The 27870-nt window shown below is 45.9% G+C and overlaps 1 protein-coding gene across 1 annotated transcript in view; it reads left to right on the top strand.

Annotated features, from left to right (window-relative positions):
* The first annotated feature begins 6145 nt into the window (after positions 1-6145).
* The window catches only part of LOC127004294 (tyrosine-protein kinase Dnt-like), a 76973-nt gene continuing 55248 nt past the window's right edge, over positions 6146-27870 (top strand). Inside the window, exons 1-2 of the mRNA XM_050871857.1 lie at positions 6146-6154; positions 7017-7086. Of these exons, the coding sequence (XP_050727814.1) occupies positions 6146-6154; positions 7017-7086 (79 nt within the window). The remainder of the gene's footprint in view (positions 6155-7016; positions 7087-27870) is intronic.

Raw genomic sequence — 27870 nt, 5'->3', positions numbered from 1 at the left:
GAGAGAGAGAGAGAGAGAGAGAGAGAGAGAGAGAGAGAGAGAGAGAGAGAACACAAGGAAGATGTTAAAGCATAATATTGAAAGGCTATTTTGTGTTTTAGCCTTCAAGAGATGAATTATCTAACATCTTCATCGCAAGTTTTGAAGAAAAATGTCACTTATAAACACATAATGATTAGTATTTATGTAGGAAGATAACGGCGGTGCGTGTGCGAACGGTGTGTGTGTGTGTGTGTGTGTGTGTGTGTGTGTGTGTGTGTGTGTGTGTGTGTGTGTCCTCTCTCTGGTAATCATAATGCCTGTGATACCATCTTAATTACACCCCTTGCTGGCTTGCTGCACCGCTCTCTTGTGTGTGTATGTATGTGTGTGTGTGTGTGTGTGTGTGTGTGTGTGTGTGTGTGTGTGTGTGTGTGTGTTATCCCTCTTTCACCCTCCTATCCTGTCGAACCAGCACCCCCTTCCTCCTTCTCCTCCTCCTCCTCCTCCTCCTTCTCCATCTCGTCCTCTTTCTCCTCCTTCTCCTCGGCTCTTTAAGTGGAGGGGCCGCGCAAGTCTTCCTCCTTCCACCAGCTGGGAGAAAGAAAACTCCTCAGCCCGAGAACCTTGACCTTACAGCTGTTTGGTGAATGTGCTCATAACTCCTCTTACACACACACACACACACACACACACACACACACACACATACACACACACACGAGAGAGAGAGGTAGTAGTGCCATTTCATATAGACATTAAGCGACAAAACGTACAGCTCGCGTGTTCGTACCAAAATTAAAAACATTTTCACTCTTTTTATCCCACTCCGACCCCCAACACAAAACTTTACTTCCACCACCACCACCCCCTTCCACTTCCACCCCTTTACACCTACACGTCCACCCCCTCACCCACCCACAGCGCCATTTAAAAAGGAATCACGGAAAAAATACACAGCCATCAAAAATTACTAGCTCCTGGAAACACCTGGCGATCTTGCAGTAATTACCTGCATCGGAAACACAGGTGTACTCTCTTATCGTTACTGGAGGGTGCGGAGGGGGCCGGGAGATCAGGCTTTCATGGAGTGTTATTTTCACGGGACAAAAACGAAGCTTATTAATTGGCATGGGAGGGATCGGGGATGGGGAAGGGGGCGGGGCGTGTGAGATCAACCCGCGTAAAACTGAAGTGCCAGTGTTAAGTGTGGATCGTGATGGCTCGTGATGGGTGGTGATGGCCTCTGTGTGCTGTGTGATGCCATATGCTTTCTCTATGGTGTTAATTCCTGATGTTACTTACAATTGTCTATGCCATTTGTACACTCTCCCTCCCCCTCTCTATTATAGTTTTGTTATTTTCAAAAGAACATGACAGACAAAAGAAATCAACGGGAAATAAATTATAACCTTTTTTTTCCGAGTAGGAGAACAACAACTCCACAATACACTCCTCCTCCTCTGGGCACGCAGTTACAAAGCTTTGATTAGGAGACTGGCCATTGCTAATTCGTACAATTAACTTAATGGAGTGTCAAACTGTGTGCCCCGTAGGTGAACAACGGTGCTTTGTCGATGCGAAGTGATACACGCAGTCGTAAATTATTAGTATTATTATCGCTATTATCTTTAGGAGTGGAGGCAGTAGTAGTAGTAGTAGTAGTAGTAGTAGAATATACTATACATTATCCTGAGCAAAATCTGGGATAAAGATGCACAAAAATATATAGTTAAATGCCCCTAACAAAACCAACACAATAAAAAAGTCTTCGAGTGGGAAACTGAATGCTACCTACTTTCCTGCATGCTGAAGGGACATTCGGGGGACGGGAGGACACCAGTGGAGGCGAGGGAAAGGCAATGGAAAGGGGGTAGTCAGGAAGGTATCTTGGAGAGGGGACTGGCGGGGTGGGAGGAGGAGAAAGTGGAGAACCAGAGCAAAGTGTCCAAGAGAGAGAGAGAGAGAGAGAGAGAGAGAGAGAGAGAGAGAGAGAGAGAGAGAGAGAGAGAGAGAGAGAGAGAGAGAGAGAGAGAGAGAGAGAGAGAGAGAGAGAGAGAGAGAGAGAGAGAGAGAGAGAGAGAGAGAGAGAGAGAGAGAGAGAGAGAGAGAGAGAGACTACATACAGACCAGCATGTAACACCAAGGCAGAAGGTAAGAGAAAACCAGCCACTCCATCACCAGCAGAGAAAAAAAAAAGTAAAACTCATCTCCATCCTTAACCAGACCTTCCCTTAAAAAAAAAAAAAGTATCCCTCCATCTACATACTCTCCTCCTCCTCCTCCTCTTCCTCCTCCTCCACCTCCTCTTCCTCCTCTGCCGCCGCCGCCACACCGCCAGCCGACCACAGCTTTCCCACGCAATTAGTGTAATGTTTCTTGTGGGTAATGTGACTCTTGGGGCATTTCATAACATTTCATCTCCTGTAGCGGTGAGGCGGCATCCTGTATCCAGAGGGAGGAGGGGAATCGAGGGGGGAGGGAGAGGGGAGAGAAGGGGAGGAGAGGGGAGGGAAGGGGAGGTGAGGGGAGGTTCTTGGGTCGAGTTCAGTGAGGTAGTTATGATGTATTTCAGATGTTTATATGCGCCTGAGAGAGAGAGAGAGAGAGAGAGAGAGAGAGAGAGAGAGAGAGAGAGAGAGAGAGAGAGAGAGAGAGAGAGAGAGAGAGAGAGAGAGAGAGAGAGAGAGAGAGAGAGAAAGAGAGAGAGAGAGAGAGAGATGGGAAGGAGAGAGGAGGGGAGGGGTCGGGTAAAGGACAGGAAATTCGAAAGGAAAAATATACCGGAGCGTCAGACGTGCCACTAGCCATCCCGAGGCATGCATTCCACACACACACACACACACACACACACACACACACACACACACACACACACACACCTTTACACCTGGCCCTTTCACCTTTTCCGTACACCTCACACCTGTTCAACTCGTATTACAACCATCTATCCTCTTTCTCACCTGTATCACCTTCTGCTACGTACCTGTTTTCGTTGAGGTATACCATGAACTTCCACTATACCCTCCCTCCCTCTCTCCCAACGCCTACATTACTCACACTACATCATGCACTCACCTCCCTCTCTCTCATCTCTCTCTCTCCCACGTCACTGTTTTTTACACGTCTTAACTCCATCCATCATCCCTTTACCCTTAAATTGTACCAACCCAAAGCACCTCAATTACTCCTCTTATATAAATGATCATAGTCTACCATCAACTTTGTACTCTATCCTGTCCCTTATTCCAGCCTTCTCGCCTCCTCCTCATCCTCTTCAAACGACTTCGCTTCCTCCTCCTCCTCCTCCTCCTCCTCCGACTTAACTTCCTTCTCCTCCTCCTCCTCCAAAACCACAGCAAACGTTTTGATAGCATCGCTTAATAGTATACCTTCGAGAGAGAGAGAGAGAGAGAGAGAGAGAGAGAGAGAGAGAGAGAGAGAGAGAGAGAGAGAGAGAGAGAGAGAGAGAGAACGGGGTCTTTGCTTCCTTGCTTGCTTCTTTCCTCTGCTTAAACACCACCACCACTACCATCACCACTGTCACCACGACCACCACCACCTCCACCACCTCCACCACCGCCCATTACCAGCTATTGACAGAACGCTGCTTTCAACATACCCGATTGGTTCCCCTTCCTTCTGAGGGCTAATCCTTTCTGATACCGTTGTGGATCTCTCTCTCTCTCTCTCTCTCTCTCTCTCTCGATGGCTTAAACTTTTTCCCCACAATTATCCTCATCGATCGAGATATTTTTGCAAACCATCGTAATTTTCTTAAGTTTAGCATGCCGGGAGGATTTTCGCCTTGTGTGTGTGTGTGTGTGTGTGTGTGTGTGTGAGAGAGAGAGAGAGAGAGAGAGAGAGAGAGAGAGAGAGAGAGAGAGAGAGAGAGAGAGAGAGAGAGAGAGAGAAATATAGGAAGGGACCACCTGTGACCACGATCCGGCTTAAAAACCTTGATTGTGCTCGGGTTAGGTTGTTCTTGGTGGTGGTGGTGGTGGTGGTTTGGTGGGTGAGTTACAATGATGCTGGTGATGAAGAATATAGAAGAGCCTGATTTTCCTATTTTAATTAAGCTGTTGGGTGATGGAGAAAAGAGTAAGAAATGGCGGGGCTATGGCGATCATGGTGTTGGTAGAGTAGACTTTTGTTATTGTTCCTGGTGGTAGTGTTTGGATATCGAAGGGAAGGGGTGGTAAGACGCAGTGGCAGTTGAGGTGAGTGGAGAGATGGTATCAGCACAAAGGAATGAGGTCCTATCTTAACGTCCTTCATATGACAAGGACCAAGCTGATAAGAAATTAGCTGACAGGACCAGCACCCACATTCTTCAACGCCAATATGCAGACGTCTAGCATATATGAAGGAGGTAAGACATAGCATGAGGTCAGGTAGTTGAGGGAGAGAAAAAAATAGACGAAGAACGAACTGCTACCATCATCTCTCGTTCGCAAAAGCACCAAGAGTTGGATTTACGTAGTACATGTGAAGGAAGTAAGAATTTGGATGACGAAGAGCTGATAAAGGAAGGAGAGAGAGAGGGAGGAAGGAGGAGTGAAAAGCATAGCACAACATCATCCTTGTTCGCTTAACCCGGATGGAGAGTGCAAGTTTTGTAGGACTAGTGAGAGAAGCAAGAAGTGGTGGCATGAGGAAGCACTGATGAAGGAAGGAGGGAGAGGAGGAGAGGGAGGGGGGGGGAGCAAGGCGTGAATGGCAGGCACCACCCCTTGCTTACTCAACCGTGCCGGGAAACAAGAGCGACCAGACGACCTTTGCGTAAGAGGCTGGGCTCAGTGCAGTGTGGGGCGGGGAAGAGGTCGAGAGGAGCAAGAAAGGAGAGCGTCTTGTGGCCTCTGGAGACAGCCAGCACTCCGCCGTCACTCAGAAGAGATAGGATGGATTCTGTCTCCTGCAAACCTTCACATGGGTTTAAGGACGGATTCGCTGACCGTCAGTATACGTTTTACGCCCCAACGCTCATCCGTGCAGCTGGGGACCAAAGGGCCACACGCGAGACAGGATAAACAGGCGTGTGGTCAGTGGGCGGGAGTCATTGATTTCGATGTGGTAACCTGAGACCGAAGAAAAGCAATGACTCTGCCGCCACGTGTGTGTGTGTGTGTGTGTGTGTGTGCAGAAGCCTAGTTCCGCAATATCATTCTCCTCTCTCATAATGCGACACCAGTCTTCTTACACACACACACACACACACACACACACACACACACACAGTAAAAAAAACGCAGTACCCCCTCTTTTATAATTCTCCCTATACGAATCTCCACCCTTCGCATCCTCCTCCTCCTCCTCCTCCTCCCTCACTCTCTCTCTCCCTCTATGACCCCCACATGCATCAGCCTACTTCTTTTCCCTTCTATATTTGGTTTACCCTCTCTCTCTCTCTCTCTCTCATGGTGACAAATTTCGAAACTATATCACTTTTTTATATATACATCGACTGGGAGAGTGAAAAGCGACCCTGAGTAACTACAGCGAAATTCAATGATGGGGAGACTGGGCGAGGGAATATTTGATGCGAGAGAGAGAGAGAGAGAGAGAGAGAGAGAGAGAGAGAGAGAGAGAGAGAGAGAGAGAGAGAGAGAGAGAGAGAGAGAGAGAGAGAGAGAGAATATCACGTGACAAGGCAAGAGCTATAACAGTGAAGACAAGTGTACAGGAAGCGACGAAGCACACACACACACACACACACACACACACACACACACACACACACACACACACACACACACACACAAGAAATGCCTCGAAGATAGATAGATTGATAGATAGATAAAGAACAAAGATATCCGTTTATTCACACTCAATTTCCATCTCTACCTCCTCCTGCATCGGCATAACTGTCTGCCTCTCTCTCTTTGGCTGTCTGGCTGGCAGTGAGGAAGAGAAGGATGAAGGGGGGAGAGGGGAGAGGGGGCAAAAGGAGCAAGGTGGAGGAGGGGGATGTAACGGGAGCAGGTAAGAGAGAGAACCTCCCCCCCCCCCGACATCCACATCTCCTTCCACCCCCTCCATCTCCACTACCTCCTCCAGCACCACCTTCAGACGTGACCGGAATACCGAACCGGGCCGTCGAGAGCTTACAAGAGAAGGCTGAGAGGAGGAGGAGGAGGAGGAGGAGGAGGAGGAAAGACAGAAAACCATGAGGAGAGTGAGAAATTTAGTGAAGGAAATGCGAGGCGAGAAAGAAAGCAGAGAGAGAGAGAGAGAGAGAGAGAGAGAGAGAGAGAGAGAGAGAGAGAGAGAGAGAGAGAGAGAGAGAGAGAGAGAGAGAGAGAGAGAGAGAGAGAATGAAACCGAGAGAGAGAGAATGCCATGATAGGAGGGGAGAGTTAAAAGGAGAAGATATAGATGTAAAGAGGAAGAAAAAAGGAGAATGATAGGAAGGGAGAGAAGAGAGAGGCAACGAGAGGCAGGGCGGAGGAAAGGACTGGAAAAGTGGTATGTACACAGGAAAGAGAAAGATCGAGAGATGAAGATATGCAGATTGAAATAGCATAACAGAGAGAGAGAGAGAGAGAGAGAGAGAGAGAGAGAGAGAGAGAGAGAGAGAGAGAGTGTGTGTGTGTGTGTGTGTGTGTGTGTGTGTGTGTGTGTGTGTGTGTGTGTGTGCATGGTTACTTATTATCATCCCTTGAATTTCTACGCGTATTAATTATTGGATAAGAAAAAAATAACTAACGATGTAACAACAAATATTAAAGAGGAAAAAAATATATATTACGAGTTAGAGGACGAAATAAATTATCATATATATACTGCTTCAAGGCAACACAGTCAACAACACCAAACAATAAAAATAAGAATAAGAAGAGTAATAATAATAAGAAGAAAAAGAAGAACAGGGATAAGAAGAAAAAAAACTAATAATACTAATAACAACAACAATAATTAGTCGGGCACCAGCGGGTTGATTACAGCTTACTAACTCACTGCACTAACTGACCTTTACGTGGCTATTTATCACCTGTCTCGCCCCTAATGCTCACTAATTAGTCTCTCTCTGGTTGCAGGTAAGACTCGGGATACGCCTGGTCCAGTGTGGAGTGGCGGCAGCAGCAACAGCAAGAGGCGTGGAGTGGTGTGAGTAATAGTAGCAGTAGTAGTAGTAGTAGTAGTAGTAGTAGTAGTAGTAGTAGTAGTAGTAGTAGAAATAATTATCAAGCATTGGACGTATCATATCGAGAGGTTACATTTTATTCTCAACCCTTGTATTCGTGTTTGCTTTTTCTACCTTCCTCCTCTTACCCCTTTAGAGACATCCTGTGCCATCCCTACTCTTACCTACATGCCTACCTATCCTTTACCTTTTCCTACCATCACAATCTCTCGTCCCAAACCTAACCTAACGCAAATTGACCCAACTAACCTTCCTACTTTACTGCTTTACCAACTGTCTCTACTACTTCTACTTATTACTTCACGTTCTACTTTACCTACCTTACCATTTCCCATGTCACAAGCCCCCTCCCATTCCTAACGTAACCTTGCCCATCCTTACCAAGCCTATCCTAACTTAACATTCCGACATATATCTCACCAGACCTATACACTTTCCTAATGTCGCAATCCCCCTCCCATTCCTAACATAATCTTGCCCATCCTTACCAAACCTATCCTAATCTAACTTAGCTTTCCAACCTATATCTCACCAGGCCTATACAATTTCCTAACCTCGCTATCTAACCTTACGACCTATCCCTATCCTCCTTACCTCCCTAACCTTCTTTCCTCCCTATGGTCTCGTTCCGTGTTCCGTTTTTTACCTTCCTCAGATTCTCTCCCTCTCTCTCGCCCCCTGATTTGTCTTTCCCCTCGTCTCCCCCTCCTGGTTAGCTCCTCCCCCAGGCTCCTGAAGGGCGATCATTAATCCCCGCGCCCCTCCCCGCCCTCAGGCCCGCTGGGAACACTCGCCGGCTTCCTCTGTACTAAATTGACCCGTGTAATTTGTTTGAGTTACTGCTGAAGGCCCGATTTCCTATTGATCCCCCATACATCATTATTGGTTCTAAAGGAGTTCTTGATGTAGCCGCGGCGGTGGGGAGGAGAATGGTGGACGTTTTATTATTTTCTGATCTGCTGGCAGTAGTAGTAGTAGCAGTAGTAGTAGTAGTAGTAGTAGTAGTATAGTTTTACATGATTACCTTGCCAACAATCTTATCATCAGAAAAAGCAAAACTAAAACTGAATACTAACTTTACAATTATACATTTCTTCTTGCTGAATGCGTTGCTGGTATTAATGTTATCCGGTATTGAGACTTCACCCTTTCCCTACCCTCGCAATCTCTCGTCCCAAACCTATCCCAGACTGACTCAACTAACCTTCCTCCTTTACTACTTTACCTACTTCCTCTACTACTACTTCTCCTTCGCTACTTTACCAACCTTACAACTTTATTATATTCCAATTTTCCTCCCATCACTAACCTAACCTTACTTATCCTTACCAAACCCATCCTGAACTAACCCAACCTTCCGACCTATATCTCACCAGACCTAACCTTACTTATCCTTGCCAAACATATCCTTTACTAACTTCAATACCTAATCTCTCAACCCACCCATCATCAGCTTCAGCGGTGCGCGACAATTGGATTCATAACAAAACCTTCAGCGTCCCGTGTGTGCGTCAGGATGGAGTGGTGACGTAAGGGCCAGGACAGGACAGGTTAATTAGCACGTGCAGCCTCTGAGACACCCGACGAGCCTCATGCACAAAGCCTGGAAAGCCCCATGCACTGCCAGGCCGAGGTGGCGCTTTTTAATCACTCGACCACCCGCGCCGCCCGCCTCGCCGCTTCATAAATCTCATCACGGGATTGCTTCGTGCTCCATCAGGCTAACGTATGTGCATGCATGGCGTTTTCCTGCCTCCACTCCCTTCTTCTCTTATTTTTTCCTCCTCCTCCTCCTCCTCCTCCTCCTACTACTACTACTACTACTATATACTACTACTATACACTACTACTATATACTACTACTTTATCTCCTCCACTTTTCTATCCCCCTTTTTGCTCCTCCTCCTCCTCTTACTCCCCCTCTTCCTCCTCCTCCCCCTCCTCCTCCTCCTCCTCCTCCTCCTCCTCCTGTAATGAGCTGCCCTTTAAATCGTCCGTGTGTGTGTGTGTGTGTGTGTGTGTGTGTGTGTGGACACACACACACACACACACACACACACACACACACACACACCTTTATCTCTCCACTCAGCAACCAACTCACTCATTCACCTGCCAAAGTCATTTACCAAGGCCGATTACATTAGCAAAACCGTTCCCTTTGAAGGATGCAATTCCCTCGAGTCTTTGGTAGTGTATACACATTTTGGGAGAGAACCTTTTTTAACACACGTTCATTATTTATTTTGCTTTAATTACCTTCAACGGCCGCCGAGCAACAAGCCTCGGCGACTCCCTTTGATACCTGCGGAGGCAAGTGTTTGATGGCGGCGAACGGCGTGTCATTAGCGGCTGAGTTAATTTTCCGAGCTATATGTGTTTATAAATTATGTGTGGATTTTTTTTTTTTTGTAGTCTTCCTAGTTTATGGGTATAATATTAATGTATAAGCGACCCCCAACGTCACAGCAACGCCACGCTTTATCACCCAGGCTTGGATACTGACAGACACGCGTTTGTACATCAATAATAGAAGTTTTTATTTTTCCCCCGTCTCGTGTTTGTGTACATATAATTTTCACGTTGGTAACCACACAGCCACACGCCACACGCATCGCCACGTGAACCAGGTATACATCATCGAGTTAGCGTCTGCGGGTTCACGTTTCAACCCTCTACTAAGCCTGGCTCGGTACGTTTACTTTCCCGAGTCACATTAGGTCTTCTGAAGGGAGGACTTGACTAACCTCATGAAATTGCACAGCCACAAAGTTTTTTTTTTTTTTAAAGAGATCGTGTCGACATACACTTTAAATATGGGAAAAAGAGGTTAAGTTACAGTTACAGAGAGAATTAGGCAAAAAGAAATAGTAACAGTGATAAAATATGTATGAATCAAAATATCTATGAAACGAGACATCCAGTAACAGAGTGAGAGAAGCAGGACGAAAGAAGAATTGGGTCAGAGAAAAAATAATAAACAAATCATCATGAAAGTCAGAAAAATTCATGGTTGGAGAAGACAGGTGACAACAGCGGGGTTTTAGGTTTACAAATGCTGCCCTGAATAGACCTACCTGCGTTTTGGAAAGTCCATTTCTTAGGTCATTTACGATCTATTCAACGATCGAACGAAAATACACAAAAGACAAAAAACAGAAAATGACGAAAAAATCATTATTAACGACCCCATTGATAAAAAGGCTGATGGTCGTAACAAGTAGATGGTCGTAAAAGGCAGATGCTCGTAACCTCACTAACGGAAGCCTGTGGAGATTAGTATTATGTGGGTGGGTGTGAGGAAGGGGCTGTCGGGAGGAGGCGAAGATGTGGGATAAAGGAGTCGGTGGAGGAAAGGAGAGAGGAGTCGAGAGGAAGATGCGTGAGAGGGTGTGGGGAGTGAGATGATAATGGGAGATGAAGAGGAAGAGATGAAAGGGAAGAGAAGAAGGAAGAGAAGAAGGAAGAAAAGGAAAGGAAGTGGAAAAGGAAGGGAAAATTGAGTGCAGGGAGAGGAAGGGAATGCAGAGAGCTAATTCCATATCTCAGATTGGAGACACTTGAGGAGGAGGAGGAGGAGGAGGAGGAGGAGGAGGATAAACAAGAGGGGGAGGGAAAAGGAAGAGGGATAGGAAATGTATATCTTCTCGATCCGGTTCCTCTGTTTGTCTTGCTTTTTTATTAGGGTTCGTCTCTCTCTCTCTCTCTCTCTCTCTCTCTCTCTCTCTCTCTCTCTCTCTCTCTCTCTCTCTCTCTCTCTCTCTCTCTCTCTCTCTCTCTCAGATAATTCCTCCCTTCGTAAGTGTAGTTTTAGTCTTCGAAATTTTACTTTTTTCTTTGTTTTACTCGAGGAGGAGGATGAGGAGGAGGAGGAGTAGAGGAGGAGGAAGAGGAAGAGAGCACACCAGGAGAAGCAGACGAAGAGGGAAAGGAACTAGACAAGAACAAAATCGCCGTGAAATTAAAGGAATATAATAAAAAAAAACATCTGATGCTCACATTACACAAGAAAAAAGAAAGGCAACATTATTCCCCTCTCCCTCTCTTTTAACTTAATTTGTGTATGTATGGGGGTGGCAGGTAAACAGACAGACAGGTATATAGGTAAAGCTTTTGGTTAATACATGAAGGTTGAAACTCCCTTTGTCCTTAACTATATAACCATTTTCCTGCCAGTCTGAGCATTCGTTCGTCTGTCCATCTTTCTTCCACACACTTCGTCTCTCTCGCTCTCTTATTTGCTTTTCTCCTCCCTTCCAAGTCTCTCTTTCCTCTCCTTTCCTCATCCTCATCGTCATCTCTCTTCTCCGCCTCTTCCTTTCTCTCCTCTCCTCTCCTCTCCTCTCTCCTCTCCTCTCCTCTCCTCTCCTCTCTCCTCTCCTCTCCTCTCCGCTCAACAAAGGACATCTCAGGAACGCAACATACAAGTGCATTTATGAAGTTGCTTTTGAGTATATTTTCCAGCATCCAGGAGGAGGAGGAGGAGGAGGAGCGTAAGAAGAGGAAGAGGAGGGAAGACTAAAGTTCCCAAGTCCGAAAACAATGAGGGAGACGTGGAAATAGGGACACGGTAAGGACATTCAGAGGACATAATAAAGAGATGAAGAGGAGGCGAGGATACGGGATAGGAGGAGAGAGAGAGGTTATGTGACAGAGAGGCTGAGATGCGAGAGGTTAAGCAGGAAGCTGAATGTTAATGAAGAGAGAGGAGGAGGAAAGAAAGGGACAGGCAGAGAGAGAGAGAGAGAAAGGAAAAAGAGAAAGAGACAGGGGAAGTAGTGATGAGGTGGAGAGGGAGGAGGGGGGAGGAAAATGGAGAGGAGCAGGGGGAAGAAGAAATGAGAGACTCCAAGTTGATTACCATAAAGAGAGAGAGAGAGAGAGAGAGAGAGAGAGAGAGAGAGAGAGAGAATATGAGGCGTAAGTAAGGGTAGATAAGTAGTGAGGGAATTGCAGTAAGAAAGAAGGAGAAGGAAGAGGAGGAGGAGGAGGAGGAGGAGGAGGAGGAGGAGGAAGCATTAGCATTGGAAGGAAATGGAGAGAAGAGAACAAAGGGTGCCAGGTGCAGTAGACACTAAGAGAGAGAGAGAGAGAGAGAGAGAGAGAGAGAGAGAGAGAGAGAGAGAGAGAGAGAGGTTACACACACACACACACACACACACACACACACACACACACACACACACACACACACACACACATACACAAAAAAAATACTGTTGTCAAAGGAACTAGCTCACACACAAACAAGAAACACTTACTATTAAACAAGAAACACTTACTATTAAACAAGAAACACTCACAGGTCAACAAGAAACACAAAGTAAACAGTGATGGACATGGGAAGGAGGAGGAAAGGGACAAAAGGGAAGATAATTAAGGAGATTTGAACAGAAAAAAATACAGCGAAACAAAGAGGAGCTAAAGTGAAGAGGAGGAGGACGAGGACGAAGAGGAGGAAGAGGAGGAGAAGGACGAAGAGGAGGAGGAAGAGGAGAGGGTCGGTGAATGAGAGTTGACAGGGAGAGTAACGGAGGAGGAAACACGGTTGGAGGAAAAGGTAGCAGGAAGGAAGGAGAAAGAGGCAAGGGGAGGATGGAGGAGGAGGAGAAAAGGGAAAGCCAGAGAGATAAAGGAAGGAGGAGAATGAGCCATACATAAGGATGACTGGGAGTAGAGGAAAGAGGCTGTGAGGAAGGAGGGGAGGAGGAAAAAAATAAAGATGGAGAGAGGGAGAGAGAGAAAGGGGATGGAAGTGAAGAGAGGAATGAAGGAGAAAACAGAAGAAAAAAATGAGTAGAAGGAAAGAGGGGGGAAGGAAATAGTAAGTAGAAGGGATGAAGGAAGGAAAGAAGAGGCAGTAATGGAAGAGAAAGGAAAGGAAGGAATGACAGAAGAGAAATGACAAGAGCAAAAGCGGAGACACAAGAGGAAAGAAAGGTAAAGGAAGAAAGGAGGAAGAGAAGTGAGGGAAGGAATGGATGACGCTGGAGGGAACGAGAGAGGGGACAGGATGGAGGGAGGTGTCAGGAGGGAGAAAGAGAGCGAAAGAATAAAGTGTAGAAAGGAAAGGAGTGACCAGACGAAAGCAGACTAGAGAAAACAAAGAGTGAAGGAAGTTAAGGAAAGAAAGGAGGAACAGAACTGAAGGAAGGAATGGAGGTGTCAGGAGGGAGAGAAAGGAAAATAATAAAGAATAGAAATGAAAGGAATGACAAGAGGAAAGGAGACTAGAGAAAACAAGAGTGAAGGAAGGTAAGGAAAGAAAGGAGGAACAGAACTGAAGGAAGGAACGGATGACACTGGAGAGGACAAGTGAGGGGACAGGAGATAGGAGAGAAGACACGGGAGGGAGGGAAGGAGGGAGAGAGAGAAACACAATCCGCACCTCCGTTTATGTGTCTGTCAGTCGCGATGGTCCCCGCCTCAGGGAACGAGAGGGGCGCCGCGGGGCATGAAAACATATTTGTCTGTACCGAGGAGATTAGATCAAGGTGGAGGCGGCACTGGGCGGCTATAAGTGAAGCCTTGGAATATGCTGTTTTATTGTTATGAGTTATTATTACCTTCCTGCTTTCACTTCACACTCCCTCACACACACACACACACACACACACACACACACACACACACACATTAGTAGTAGCAGAAGTAGTAGTAAAAGTAGTAGTAGTAGTAGTAGTAGTAGTAGTAGTAGCAGTAGTAGTAGTAGCAGTAGTAGTAGTAGCAGTAGCAGCAGAAATAGCAACAAAAGTATTAGCTGTTGCAATGTTTATGCTCTTATCATCATGAACATGATAATTAATGAGCAAACTCATTCAAATTAATGATCTCGCATTAATTTACATTAAAAGGAACATTAATCATTTATATATATTGTTTTTTTGTGTGTACGTAGATACCATGATGTGTGTGTGTGTGTGTGTGTGTGTGTGTGTGTTTACGTCAGCAGGTGCACACGGCTAACAGGGTGTGTGTGAACGTCAGTGAGGGTTGTTTACATGACCGGGAGTCTCCATGATAGGCCTTACTCGCAGCTGTGTGTGTGTGTGTGTGTGTGAGTGTGCCTATAAACACGATCATAAACACACACAAACACATGCACACACACACAAAAGCTTCCCATCCCTAACCAGCATCAGCATCCTCAACAACATCATCTCCACCAGTAGCATCCACCCTCACCGCCACCTCACAGTCACCAGCACCCGTGTCACTACTAAGCCAGCACTCAGCCCTCTCCTCCTCCCTTAAGAATGCCCGGAGAGTACAAGTTACTGGCAGGGTCTCGGCTATTTTTCGAGCGCTGCCTTCTAAAGTACCAGGTCGTTAGTGTCCCGAGCGGCGTGAGTAAGGGGCGTGGTGTTGCCAGGGCGCCGGCGGGGTGGGTGGGGTTGGTCCAGGAAGAGAGAGAGAGAGAGAGAGAGAGAGAGAGAGAGAGAGAGAGAGAGAGAGAGTGTGTGTGTACATATGTTGTCCCTCTAAATGGAGTAGGGGACAATGCAGGAATAGTGGAGAGAGAGAGAGAGAGAGAGAGAGAGAGAGAGAGAGAGAGAGAGAGAACAAAAGTGTAATAAATAATGCAGTTCTATGTAAATCTCTTGGTCACAAAAGTCTTGCTAACGATTATCAAACACACACACACACACACAAACACACATTCCACAATCACCCCGTCTATAAAAGAAGAGCGACGTCCTTGCCATCAATAAACTCAATATTTTGCTTAACTTTCATGTCTCATTTTATTTGCGCGGCTCCAGACTTCCTCGCCTCTTGCCCACCTGCTCCCCTTCCTCCCACCTGGCCCTCCCTCTCCCCTTCCCTCCATCCCTTCCTACCTCCCTTCCTCCAGTGGCTCTAACCTATTTTCCTACACCTTCCTTTTCTTTCCCCTCCCGCTTCCTCCTTTCCTCTTCTTCCTGGGCTGGATTTACTTAGGGCCAAGAAGAAGTCACCTGTTTTCTCGAGTTTTTCCTTCTTCGTGATCTAATTTATGGCAGGGTTTTTTTTTTATGTGCATTCCACTATTCCCAGTTCGTCCATGCTACTCACCTTCAATATTTTCTTTCTCCTAACCCTTTCCTCGTCTCCATCTCTTTTGTCCTTTTCTTCTTTTTCCTTTCTTCCTTCCGTCCGTTCTCTCCTACCTTCCTCCATCTCTTCCTTCCTCATAACCCTTCTATCGTCTCCACCTCTTTTGTCCTTTCTTTTCTTTCCTTCCTTCCTTCCGCTGTCTCCTTGCTTCCTCCCTCCTTACCTACATCCCTGTCAATATTCGTCAAGCCAAATTATCCTGAAGTACGTTCCTTTCTAGTTTTAGCTGCATGAGTGTGTTTTGTAGAATGATAGTCATACTGAGATGCCTTTAGAAGATTTATGAGGGAAATAAGAGGATGGAATGGCCATGGAACTGAGAATAAATTTTAACCGATACTCTTCACATAAATGTCATAACAGATAATTTTTATTAGTGTTGATTGCTCTTAGTCAGGTAGGTCCTCTCTCTCTCTCTCTCTCTCTCTCTCTCTCTCTCTCTCTCTCGCCTTTTTTTAACACTTTTTTGTGCTTAATGTTTCCAAATTTCTCAAGGCCTGACGCTTTCAAATGACCGTCATTTCATCCCTCCCTCTATCCCTCTCCCCCTCCTTCCTTCCTCTTCCCCTCCCTCTCTCCCTCTCTCTCTCCCTCCTTCCACTCCCTTCCCTTGTCCATCTCCTTTCTGCATTTCCCCGTCCTCCACTCCGTGACACATTCATCTCGTAATCCTTAACCCTCTCCTCAACTCCGCTCTCCCCCTCATCCCTCTTCGCTTCCATTCACCCTCACCCATTCCTTCGCCCCATCGCTCCCCAATCCTTCACATTCACAACCCTTCACGTACCCTTCACCGCACCCTCCCCCTGTTCAATCTCCTCCCCCTCCCCCTCTCTCAGTCCTTCCTTATACCCCCTCTTCAACGCACTCCCACACACACTCCTGCACCTCAAGCCACAAAATGGGGGAAATATTCTCCCTTTTTTTTTCATCTCGAGTCTGGAGACGCCACCTCACCGCCAGCTGTCAGGAAATTGCTCGCCTCCTAAGTGGTTTTGAAGGGCGAGAATTTCCTTGCAAACTGTACAGATTTTCGCTAAACTTTTTTTTGTTATTGGGTTTGTTGGTGATGGTTTTCGCTGTGTGGAGAGTGGAGAGACAGGATTTGCTTATATTTCGGGGGAGGGGAAGGGGGTGAAAGTTTAGCCCCTTTTTTGTTGCAGGGTCTTAGCGTAACATTATGACAAAGTAAATTAAATGAGGAGGAGGAGGAGGAGAGGGACAAAAGGTAAGATATTAAGGAGATTTGAAGAGAAAAAAATACAGCAAAAGAAAGAGGAGCTAAAGTGAAGAGGACGAGGACTTACGAAAAAAATGTAATCTTGTCATATCATTCCCGAGATAGTTTTCTTCTCCTTCTCAACAAAATATTTTAAGGAGTGAACACATTTCGACTTTTTTTTTTTAATTTTCTGCCTTTCTGCTTTGGCTGTTTGTGGGAAGATTGTTTTAGACGAGGAAAAAATTGTGTGTGTGTGTGTGTGTGTGTGTGTGTGTGTGAGTGTGTGTGTGTGTGTGGGAGGGTGATCTTACGGACTTTTTCCACACCTCCCTCCACCTAAGAAGGCATGCTGGCTCTTACATTCTTTCCTTTCACCCCCTTCCTCCTCCTCCCTCCACCCAGAAATACACCACTGCCTCTTCTTCACCTCCTTCCTTCAGGCTATCCCGCCTTTACCTTCCTTCAGTCTGTTCCGGGCCCATAAGAGACTCCGCCGCCCAAGCCTCCTCCCTACATCACCTTCCTCGCTTCCATTACGTGTGAGCGAAATTTCCCAGGGCGGCCATTGGCACCCCACCGACCCATGTTAGGCCCATGCAGCCACTCTCAGGCCCTAGTCCCACCCATTCCTCTCCACCGCCTCCACCATCTCCGCTTCTCACCTCTGTATACGAACCATGCCATCCACTTCTTCACCTGTTCTCCGTTCGAGTTTTCGTTTTTCCCTCTCCCCTTCCACCTTTGCATCACTCCCACTATCCATTCCGTTAACCGTCCCCAGCTCTGCCGTATTCCCGCCCTCCCCCATCATGTTTACAGGGCACTACTTTACCCGTGCTCTCCCCTACAGTGTTGTTGCCCTTACATCTTTCCGGCTATCCCTTCCTTCAGGCGCCCCGGCGGTGTTGTTACCCGTGCATCATTCTTACAAGCTTCACTCCTTCCCGCTGCCCTCGCCCCTGCAGTGCTCTCGCCATTACAGTATTCGTAAACCTCAGTTGTTTACAATATCTTCAAAGGTTCAGAATGCAACAGCGTAGGGAAGAAATACCTCAAAGTTATTCGCTGACAATACGTTTGGAGATTTTAAAGATCGTTTCGTGAAATATCGTTTACATTGATTGACAAGTAGTGCTTTCAGTTATCCGTGTGATGGACAGCGCCTGTGCTCCTTTGGTAAAGCTTAAGCCTTCTGCGAGGTGCTTTTCGAATAATATTCCTTTCTTTAGTTATACAATGGCATCGTAAACTCGTCCACAGACTGCAGTGCCACGCAATCATCGCCTCGTGACCCAGAAACGCTCACCTGACTTGAATCGGCCATTTTTAAAACTTGCTCTTAATTCCTCATTACAAACAAACTCTCTTTCTCTCTCTCTCTCTCTCTCTCTCTCTCTCTCTCTCTCTCTCTCTCCCTATCGCGGAGCCGCCTTATGTGTGTCAGCCCCGCCAAACAGCACCCTCAGGCCCTCAAAGCCGCGGCCACCGCCGTGTCGTACTCGTCGCCTCACACGTCTTCCCAGATGACCAGAATAACCAAAGAGGGACGCCGACCCGAGAAAACATGACTAATCGCCGCCGTGGCTGCCGACGTCAATCTGAGCTCAGATAAACCCTTGTGAGTCAGGTAAACATTCTCAAATAAGATTAATGATACGAATTTGCTCTTGTAAGTGTCAGATATTTAGTGTATGTTTTTGTTTACGTGTTCGTGTGTGTGTGTGTGTGTGTGTGTGTGTGTGTGTGTGTGTGTGTGTGTGTGTGTGTGTGTACTTCTTTGAACTTTACTTCCTTCACCATTTTTCAACATTACTCTAATCACCATCATCTGTAGCATCATCACCTTCCCCTCCCTCGTAGACGCGCGCGCACACGTATACACACACACACACACACACACACACACACACACACACCTACCTTGGCGGCGTCCCATCTCTCCCTCCCATGAATCTTTAAAACAAGATTATCGTCACGTCTCTTTGGCATCATTCATCTCCCTCACCGCAGCATCCCTCCCCCTCCCCCTCCCCCTCCACCCTGTCCCTCCCCCCTCCCGCCTGGCATATGCTTCTCTACCTTACTTCTCTCACACCTATACTCTTGCTCACGCTTTTTTTATCATATTTAGCGCTTAGTTTTTTTTTTTTTCTCTCTCTCTCTACGTTGTCTCTTCTGTGTGTCTTTCCGCTGCACACTAAATGACCCTTTTTTTTCCACCTTCGCCATTGATCGCTATTCATGTATTCTTATTTATTGCAATCATATTCGCGCCCCTTTCCTCGCCTTGCAATATTCAGCGCCACTTTTTTTTTTCTCTCTCTCCAGTGTTCTTTATTTTCCTTTCCTTTTATTTTCTTTTATCACATTTGCATTCGTAACCTAAATTAATCCACTGAACACATTTTCCTACCTTACCATTTCGTTCTTTTTTTTTCAATTCAATTTTCATTCCTTACTTTATTACAGCATTTGGTCGCTTTTCCTAATAATATTCCTTTTTCTCATCATTTATTATATTTCAATTGCTTACCTTAGAAGATGGGCTATCCCGCCAAATTTTCGCCTCATGTTATTTCTCCATTTTCCTTTTAATCTTATAATATTTCCTCGTGTATCGTTTGCATATATGCACACTTTTCATTCTCTTCATTATTCTCACCCTAACTCATGCCCTTCCATTAGTGTGAGGACACTAAGGGAAACACTGATGAATTAATGCAAAATCAGCTCTTACACCCAGCTTAATATTCCTGTAAGACAATTAATGCTTTATTAGTGTATATATTACACTACCCAAAATTAATAAGTCTCACCATGCTAAAGACCTTATATCCTGAAAGACTCCCATCATATAAAGTATAACAAAGATTAACACAAATTACCGGTAGTAAAAGGAATGACTTCCAATGAGTCTGTATCACAATTTCCAAATTCATTACAGCCTCATCACACTAACGACAATCCAGTTTCCTGAAAAACGTCCAACATTTTGATTCGAGAGACATAACAAAGTTTAACAAGTTTCCTGTAATCAAATGAATGCTTTACAGTGTCTATCTCACTTCCCCAAATTCATTACAGCCTCATCACACTAACGATAATCCTGTATCCTGAAAAACGTCCAACATTTTGATTCGAGAGGCACATAAGAAAGATTAACACGTTTCCTGTAATCAAATGAATACTTTACTGAGTGTTTATCTCACTTCCCCACATTCATTACAGCCTCATCGCACTAACGATAATCCTGTTTCCTGAAGGGAGTCCAAGATTTTGATTTGAGACGCACATAACAAAGATTAACAAAAGACTTTGATTTGAGACGCACATAACAAAGATTAACAAGTTTCCTTAATTAAATGAATGCTTTATAGAGAGTCTGTATTACACATCCTCAAATTCATTACAGCCTCATCATACTTAAGTCAATCCTGTTTCCTGAAGGGCGTCTAACATTTTGATTTGAGACGCACTTAGCAAAGATTAACACAAGTTTCCTGGTTTATTGTCTGTCTGTATCACACTTCCCCGGATTCATTATAGCCTCATCATACTAACGACAATCCTATCTCGTGAAGGTCGCCGCCATTAAGAGCCATTACCCAGATTAACTATTGAATAACCTCCTTCCGCGGAATTGTCTGCGGGCGAAAGTGGGGCGCGTTAATGCAGATAACTTAACTCGACTGCAGTTTACATTATCACTCATTTAAGACCATCAGCCATTTAAGCGATTCCATTGGTCGCCAGCGTTGCCACGACCGGAGCACTGCGAGGAGGAGGAGGAGGAGGAGGAGGTAGCCCGTTCACTGCGACAGGTCCCTAAAGGATACGTTCAGAAGCAGCCAAGTTCAAGTTCTTTCTTGTGTAACGCTTCCTCTTCTTTAAATACTTCTTCATGCATTCTTCCAAGGTATGCATGGTATGAACGACAGGAAGGCGGATCTCTCTCTCTCTCTCTCTCTCTCTCTCTCTCTCTCTCTCTCTCTCTCTCTCTCTCTCTCTCTCTCTCTCTCTTCCCATTAGGAGTCACATACAATCGAATACCCTTTAGGCACTGAGTCAGGTCGGCGAAGACTTCAAAAACGACCGACATGAAGCTTCTTAGACCACCACGACACTCTCTCTCTCTCTCTCTCTCTCTCTCTCTCTCTCTCTCTCTCCCCGCTCCTCCCCCCCCCCCCCGTCAGCGATAGCCAAGTCAAACCTTCTGAACGAGCAAGGCGACTTACGTATTCGAGTATCAACATCCCACTCTGGCGCGTCACTCGATCTGCGGGCGGCTGATAAGAAGACCCCTCCGCCGTGCGCCGCTATCACCTCCTCTGTTAAGGGAACTGTACCTCCCATTAACTCTTATCGCCTGTGTAAACCCTCGCGCGGCCGCCTCCATCCCGTCCGGCAGCCATTAAGTAATACATCAAGAAACCCAAGAAAAACAGATCACTTGTGCGCCTCCAGAGGGTCGGGTCAGTTCTCAGGGGGGCCATTAATCACCCACAGGAGTGTCGACCTGGGGGGGGAGAGAGAGAGAGAGAGAGACGCTGTACAGTAAGAATTTTAGATATAGTAGCGACGGGCGCAGAAAAATATGGGCAGAGATTAAAAAAAGACAAACAAGATGGACAGACAAACACAACTAATCTTAAACGTGTGTGTGTGTGTGTGTGTGTGTGTGTGTGTGTGTGTGTGTGTGTGTGTGTGTGTATGTGTCAAGCGGTCCCCGGCAATCCGTCAGGCAGCCTTGACATGACCTCTTGAGCCAGACAAAGCATCAGCAACTCAACAAGGACGGACGCAACACAGCAGTCCGACTCCCCTAAGACGGCATCCCCCAACCTTGACTGCCTCACCCTGTTGCCCTACAATATGTCCTTTCTCTTTTTTTCCTGTCTTCATTAAGTTTGTCTTCTCTGCCATTCTTATATACCTTTTTACTCTACAATATGTCTTCCCTCAGCTTGCCTCCCCCTCTTTTCTCAGCCCGATTTCCTTACAATATGGATTCACTCAGCCTGTATCCTTGCATTCTTTTTCTAGCCTACATTCCTTACATTATGTCTTCACTCAACTGGCCTGCCTCCTCCTTATCTGTCATTCTTTCATCATATTTTTTTCCTGTAACGTACCCACTCTGTCTACTCCTCGTCTTTAATGACCGTACTTTCCATTTCCCTACAACATGCATTCACCGTAATTGCCTTTTCGTTTCCCTTCCTTAAATGTTTTCCTTACAGCCTCCCAATACAACGACCTGTCATTCCTCACTCTGCTGTCTCGTCGCCTTTAGTAGCCAGTCTGCCCCATGTCGCTTGTTCTCTCTCTCAGCCCTGTCTCACCCTACGTCCCTTCCTCCCTGCCTACTGCCCCTGCCTGGGAGTTCGACTAATGGACCACCACCGTCATAATGCCTACAACAGAGTCCTCCTCGATGGTCTCTCTCTCTCTCTCTCTCTCTCTCTCTCTCTCTCTCTCTCTCTCTCCGCCGCAAACTTTTTTCCTCCCCTTCTCTCTCTCTATGGTAGTTTTATTCTGTGTTTTCTCCGCGTCGAATGGCAATGAATGGCTTGGGGTAAATCCATGACCCGCTACGATTATTTGTTTGTACTCTCTCTCTCTCTCTCTCTCTCTCTCTCTCTCTCTCTCTCTCTCTCTCTCTCTCTCTCTACTTCTTTTTCCCCTCCTCTCTTTCCTTTGTGTCCTTTCTTCCTCTTTCCTCTCTTTTTCTCCTCTTCCTCCTAAGTTTATGCATCTCCTTATCTCTCCTCCTACCTTATTAGTTTTATTTTTATATTTTTCTCTCTGCTTTCATCCCTTTCATTCCATTCTCTCCTTGCCCTCTCTCCCGTTCCCCTTCCTCTTCCTTCACCCCTTCCTCTACCCTCCCCTTTCGCTCTATGCTCTTCAAACGTCTCTCTTGCCCCTCCGCTTTTCCCTCCCTCCCTCACTTCCTTTTTTTTTTATTTCTCTCTCCTCCATATTTCAATCCCTCTGCCATTCCTGTCATTCCATTCCATCCTTGCCTTTCTCCCCTTCTCTCTCTCTCTCTCTCTCTCTCTCTCTCTCTCTCTCTCTCTCTCTCTCTCTCCATTAAACACTAACTTTTCAGTCTTTACAATAATGTTTTCCCCTTTTTTCGACGAGCAAACTGTCCAACCGATTTTTCAGTGTGTTTTTTTCCCCATTTTTATCCAAATTTCCCCCTCACTGGCCCATCCATTATCAGTTCTCTCTCTCTCTCTCTCTCTCTCTCTCTCTCTCTCTCTCTCTCTCTCTCTCTCTCTCTCTCTCTCTCTCTCTCTCTCTCTCTCTCTCTATATATATATATATATATATATATATATATATATATATATATATATATATATATATATATATATATATATAAAATTGAACAAGAACTTAAAATATAAAACTAACAAACAATATCACTACACAAAAACTATAACCCCTCATAAAAAAAAAGTCCATTCATGTCTCGACGCTCAACTCATCTGAATATTTTATAGAGGAAAAGAGGTAAGGCTTCGGTGAGGCCTAACGCGGTAATCAGCTAGTCATTTGCTCTCTCATTCTTTGTAAGGAATATTAGATTACAACCTCACATGTCAAAGCCGGGAACACGAATGGAGTAAATGAGTGATACGAGAACACATTAACTTTTCATCGAGGTCTAGTTTCGAATACATAACACCCAGGATACATAACACCCAGGCCTGGCATAACACCACGTAGTAAGAGAACAACGGCACGCCTGAACGTAGTGTAATCACCCCCTACACTACCTCTTTCACCGTCATTCTCACCTCTACCACCACCACCACCCTCACCTCCTTCAACCTCATCACCACCACCCGGTCCAACTCACCCTCACCTCTTCAATTGATTACATCCCTATCATCATCACCACCACACCACCCTCTGTCTCACACACACACACACACACACACACACACACACACACACACACACACACACACTAATCTTGCGTCTGATAACCAGGTCGAGTTCCACCAAACAACATCACGAACTATCTTCAAGGAGGAGGAAAAAGAGGAGGAGGAGGAGGAGGAGGAGGAGAAGGAGGGGGAAGAGTAAGAGGAGGAAGGAATGGACAGCGCCCCTCCACAAAGATAAACCAAGGTGGATGGAAAGAAAAGAGAGAAAAAAAATATGAGGCAGACAACACAAGGCAGTGAGTGAGTGAGTGTGTGAGTGAGTGAGGAATTCTGGAAGCTGTGGAAGGGAAAGAAAAGGAAAGATAATCGAGAGAGAGAGAGAGAGAGAGAGAGAGAGAGAGAGAGAGAGAGAGAGAGAGAGAGAGAGAGAGAGAAAAACCCAGACCATTTCAAAGGCACAATGGAGGGAGCGTGAGGCGGGGCAATGGCGGCCTCTCCACGGAAGCAAGTCTGTGGTCGGAGGGAACTTGACGTGAAAATGCATGAATATAGAATCAGGCTCTCGAGGATGGACAAGGGCGCCCTCTCCTCGCCCCTGAGAGAACTGTGGTCGAGCTGGAGAGGGCGAGGAGAGAGAGAGAGAGAGAGAGAGAGAGAGAGTTAAGTTGGGTGGTCCAGTTCACTTAAAATCCATTCTGCTTACAATGCTACAAGTTGCTTTCATATCCTCCTCCTCCTCCTCCTCCTCCTCCTCTTCACCTACTTCTTCTTCCTCCTCCCCCTCCTCCTCCTCCTCCAAAAGGGTTCTCGGCCGCCGTTCTGGGTAGCAAAGTGACTTCACCGACACAACACCAATTCAGTAATGATAATACGACTTCATGAGAGGCTCTAAAGTCTCTCTCTCTCTCTCTCTCTCTCTCTCTCTCTCTCTCTCTCTCTCTCTCTCTCTCTCTCTCTCTCATGAATGTAAAATATAATGAAGAACCGTCGAAACAAGGAGGATGCATGAATCACACACACACACACACACACACACACACATACACACACACACCAGCCAATATTGACCCGCTAACAGAAGTTCATCTTAGGAAATCATAAAATCCGTTGGGGCTGAAGGAGGAGGAGAAGGAGGAGGAGGAGGAGGATAAATTTCTTCGCCTCTCTGATTTATCCCCAGATGGTCATCGTTCCCAGCTGATATTCTTGACCCTAAACCTGTGTTGCTTTTATCTTAATATATTCCTCCTCGCTACCTCTTTTTCTTCTGCCTCCTCCTCCTCCTCCTTTGATTCTAGTTCCCGTTCTCCTTTTTCCTCTCCTGATCTCCCTTCTTCAAGTTTTCGTTCTTGTTCTCATCTTCTTACCCCGTCTTCTCCTCCTCCTCCTGTCCTCTTCCCTTTTTTCAAGTCCCCCTTCTCCTGTATCTCCTTCTGCTCTTCCTTCTTATCAAAGCACTCGTCCTCATCCTCCTTCGCCTCATATTTTCTGACTTCCTCCTCTTCACCCAGTTCCTCCTCCTGATAATCTTCCTTCGCCTTTTTCGTATCTTCTTCCTCTCTAGTCTTCAAAGTCTTTTCTTTTCATATTTTTCTTCTTCTTCAGCTTCTTCTCCTCCTCCTCCTCCTCCTCCTCCTCCTCCCGCAATAAATCTTCAAGCACTCTTTTAGTCCTCTTCCTCTAAGTAGTGTTCTTCTTCTTCTTCTTCTTCTTCTTCTTCTTCTTCTTCTTCTTCTTCTTCTTCTTCTTCTTCATTTTCGTCGTCTTCGTCTTCTTTTTATTTTTCTTATTATTATTCACAGTATTATTATTATCGTCTTTATCAGCATTCCTCCTCCTCCTCCTCCTCCTCCTGTTTCTTCTTCATTAGCTGGGTACGCCACGAATATCATCAACTCCACTAAGGTAACACACACTCTACCCACCAACTCGAACAAACGAAAAAAAAAAAGGGAGAAAGGGAAGATTGATGTAGTTCAGTATCCCACAAAAGCAGCGAGCACAGCAGACCGATACGGGGCGCCATACATTATGATTATCCCGTCCCTTATGTTGGTAGAGGATGAGCCTTGAGCAGGGTGTTGTATATATGTAAGAAGCGTGGTCAGCGGTCGCCTGGATGAATATTCTTGTGTTTGAGTCTTGTAGTTATATAAGAAGTCGACGTTAGGGAGCCCGGAGCCTGTTGAGAGAGAGAGAGAGAGAGAGAGAGAGAGAGAGAGAGAGAGAGAGAGAGACTGGGTAAGTGGGTACAGGCACAAAAACAACATACGTTCCCCAAATCTCACGCCACGGGACTCTGAGGGTCTGTGAGTTATAACGGCCGGGTCCTCGAGGGCACGGCATAATCAGGAGCCTCTTGAGTGGGGAGAATTTACGGCGGAAGGTAAAGGAGACACCGGGAAGAAAGAAGCAAGCAGCGAGAGGAGCGTAAAGGAGAGGGAGAGAGAAAAAAAGGTTGATTCATGAGCCATATAAAACAGTGTGTCGAAAAGAAGTCTGATTCTGACGACGTGTTTTCAAGAGGAAGGAGGAGGGTGGCGAAGGAGGAAGAGATAAATGGAGGAGCCAGAGGAGGAGGAGGAGGAGGAGGAGGTGTGGAAGAGGAGGAGGAGAAGGAGAGGGCGGAGAAAAGGAAAAGTTATGTCGGCTGTAACGTTTCCTACACACACACACACACACACACACACACACACACACACACACAGTGACGACAACCCCCCCCCCCCCCTCACCCGCCACTGGAAGCTGCCTGGTAAAATATCGAGCCAAAATCAGCAACAGCGGCAGATTCAGCGGCGTCAGCTGATTCGAGTACCTACGGAGGCGGTGCTTCGTTAGGTGGCGAGCCAAGCGAGGAGGCAAGCGTCCGGCCCGGTGTAGACGTTTCAGGATACTCCAACTAGACATGACTCCCGGAGTCTCTTGAAACTAGTTTTAAAGCACTCCCCAGCCAACATTATTATTGAAACTAGTTAGATAGCACTCCTCACTCAACTGAAATTGGTTTCATACGACTCCCCATCAGGTAGAAATGACTCACTTTATTGGATGGAAAAGATTTGCTGAGGTTGACTCCCATACAAAAACTAATCAGTAATCACACTACAGTACATTAATGTTGTCTCCCATCCAAAAGCCAATCACTAATCATGTGCACATTACACACGAATAACTACATTAAAATGGTTGCCTACTTTATTGCCGAGGTACACTGACTCGTTTACTACTTCTCTGCAGTTCGGCCTATGCATATGTCATGTGTGCATAGAACCGAACTTTGCCCACACAAATAAATTCACATGAAACATGTTGTTTGCTGCTAACATCTCATTTGTTGTTCCCCACGCTTTATTCTGACGCAATGCTTCTACTTTGATGTTTTCAGTGCTGGCAATGAAATCACATATCAAGCTTCTGACAACGTCGTGTTGGTCCTCTTCTCCAGTGATGGCATATGACAATGCACGGAAAAGACAATTTCCGTCACCTTCAATTGCTTTAACGGCAAGAGGTTCGTTGGTGTTTTTGAAGGTCTTATTTTTTTCCGGATGGACCTGATATTTTCTTGAATACCAGACGTCCACCAGAGTTGTTGCAGTTTGCTCGCTGCGTTGCAACCGTCAATGGAGAAAGCTTGTAAGCAATAATAATAATAATAATAATAATAATAATAATAATAATAATAATAATAATAATAATAATAATAATGATAATAATAAAGACAATATCACCAGGATAAGATGTACTGTCAAACATTATCTTCCCATTATTATTCAGGCCAATAAATCACTCTGATAACTGGCCTTCACCCCGAGGCCTCTGATAACGTCTGATAATGTACGAGACTATAATAAAAAAAACACAAACAAAAAAAAGGTTCCTGGCAATTTACGAGCCAGCTGGGCAGTGAGCACCGGCGCCCCCGCCTGATGGGGTGGGCGGGGCGGACAGACACGCGGCCAGTAGGGGGCGGGGCGGCTGGGCGGCGGGTGGTTAGGCGGCCCCGGCTCACATAAACCAGCATGTCCAGGGTTGCCAAGTCATAAGAACATAGGGAGTCTGCAAGAGCAAAGAGGCCAGTCAGTAAGCCCTTGCCTCGTAGACCCAGCATCACCTCTCTTCCACGACCATTAATTTATCAAACATTTTCTTGTAGGTGTCTATCGTATTGACACTCACCACATGACTGCCAATCCTGCTCAATTCACCCACCACTCCATCCGTAAATTAATGCTTTGTAATGTCTATATTACTTCTGCATTTGTCTAACTTTAACATCGCTACGAGTCCTATTCTACTCTTCTACTACCCTATATTAAAGCCATTTTTCCATCTATACACTCCGAAAACGTTGGTAAATCTCTTCCACTAATAACATTAGCCCCCGAACCTGAAAACTACAGTGATTTCTTTTGCATATATTACGGTGAATCGTCCGTAGAAACCAGTGACATGCAACCACCAAACATTTTCCTCAGTACTTCGTGAAAGAATATAATACCCCAAGCAGACGGAACAACAGA

The sequence above is a fragment of the Eriocheir sinensis genome, chromosome 27 (genome assembly GCF_024679095.1).
Source record: "Eriocheir sinensis breed Jianghai 21 chromosome 27, ASM2467909v1, whole genome shotgun sequence".
Lineage (NCBI taxonomy): Eukaryota > Metazoa > Arthropoda > Malacostraca > Decapoda > Varunidae > Eriocheir > Eriocheir sinensis.
The sequence above is the reverse complement of the archived record's forward strand: the minus strand, read 5'-3'. Positions and strand labels throughout refer to the sequence as shown.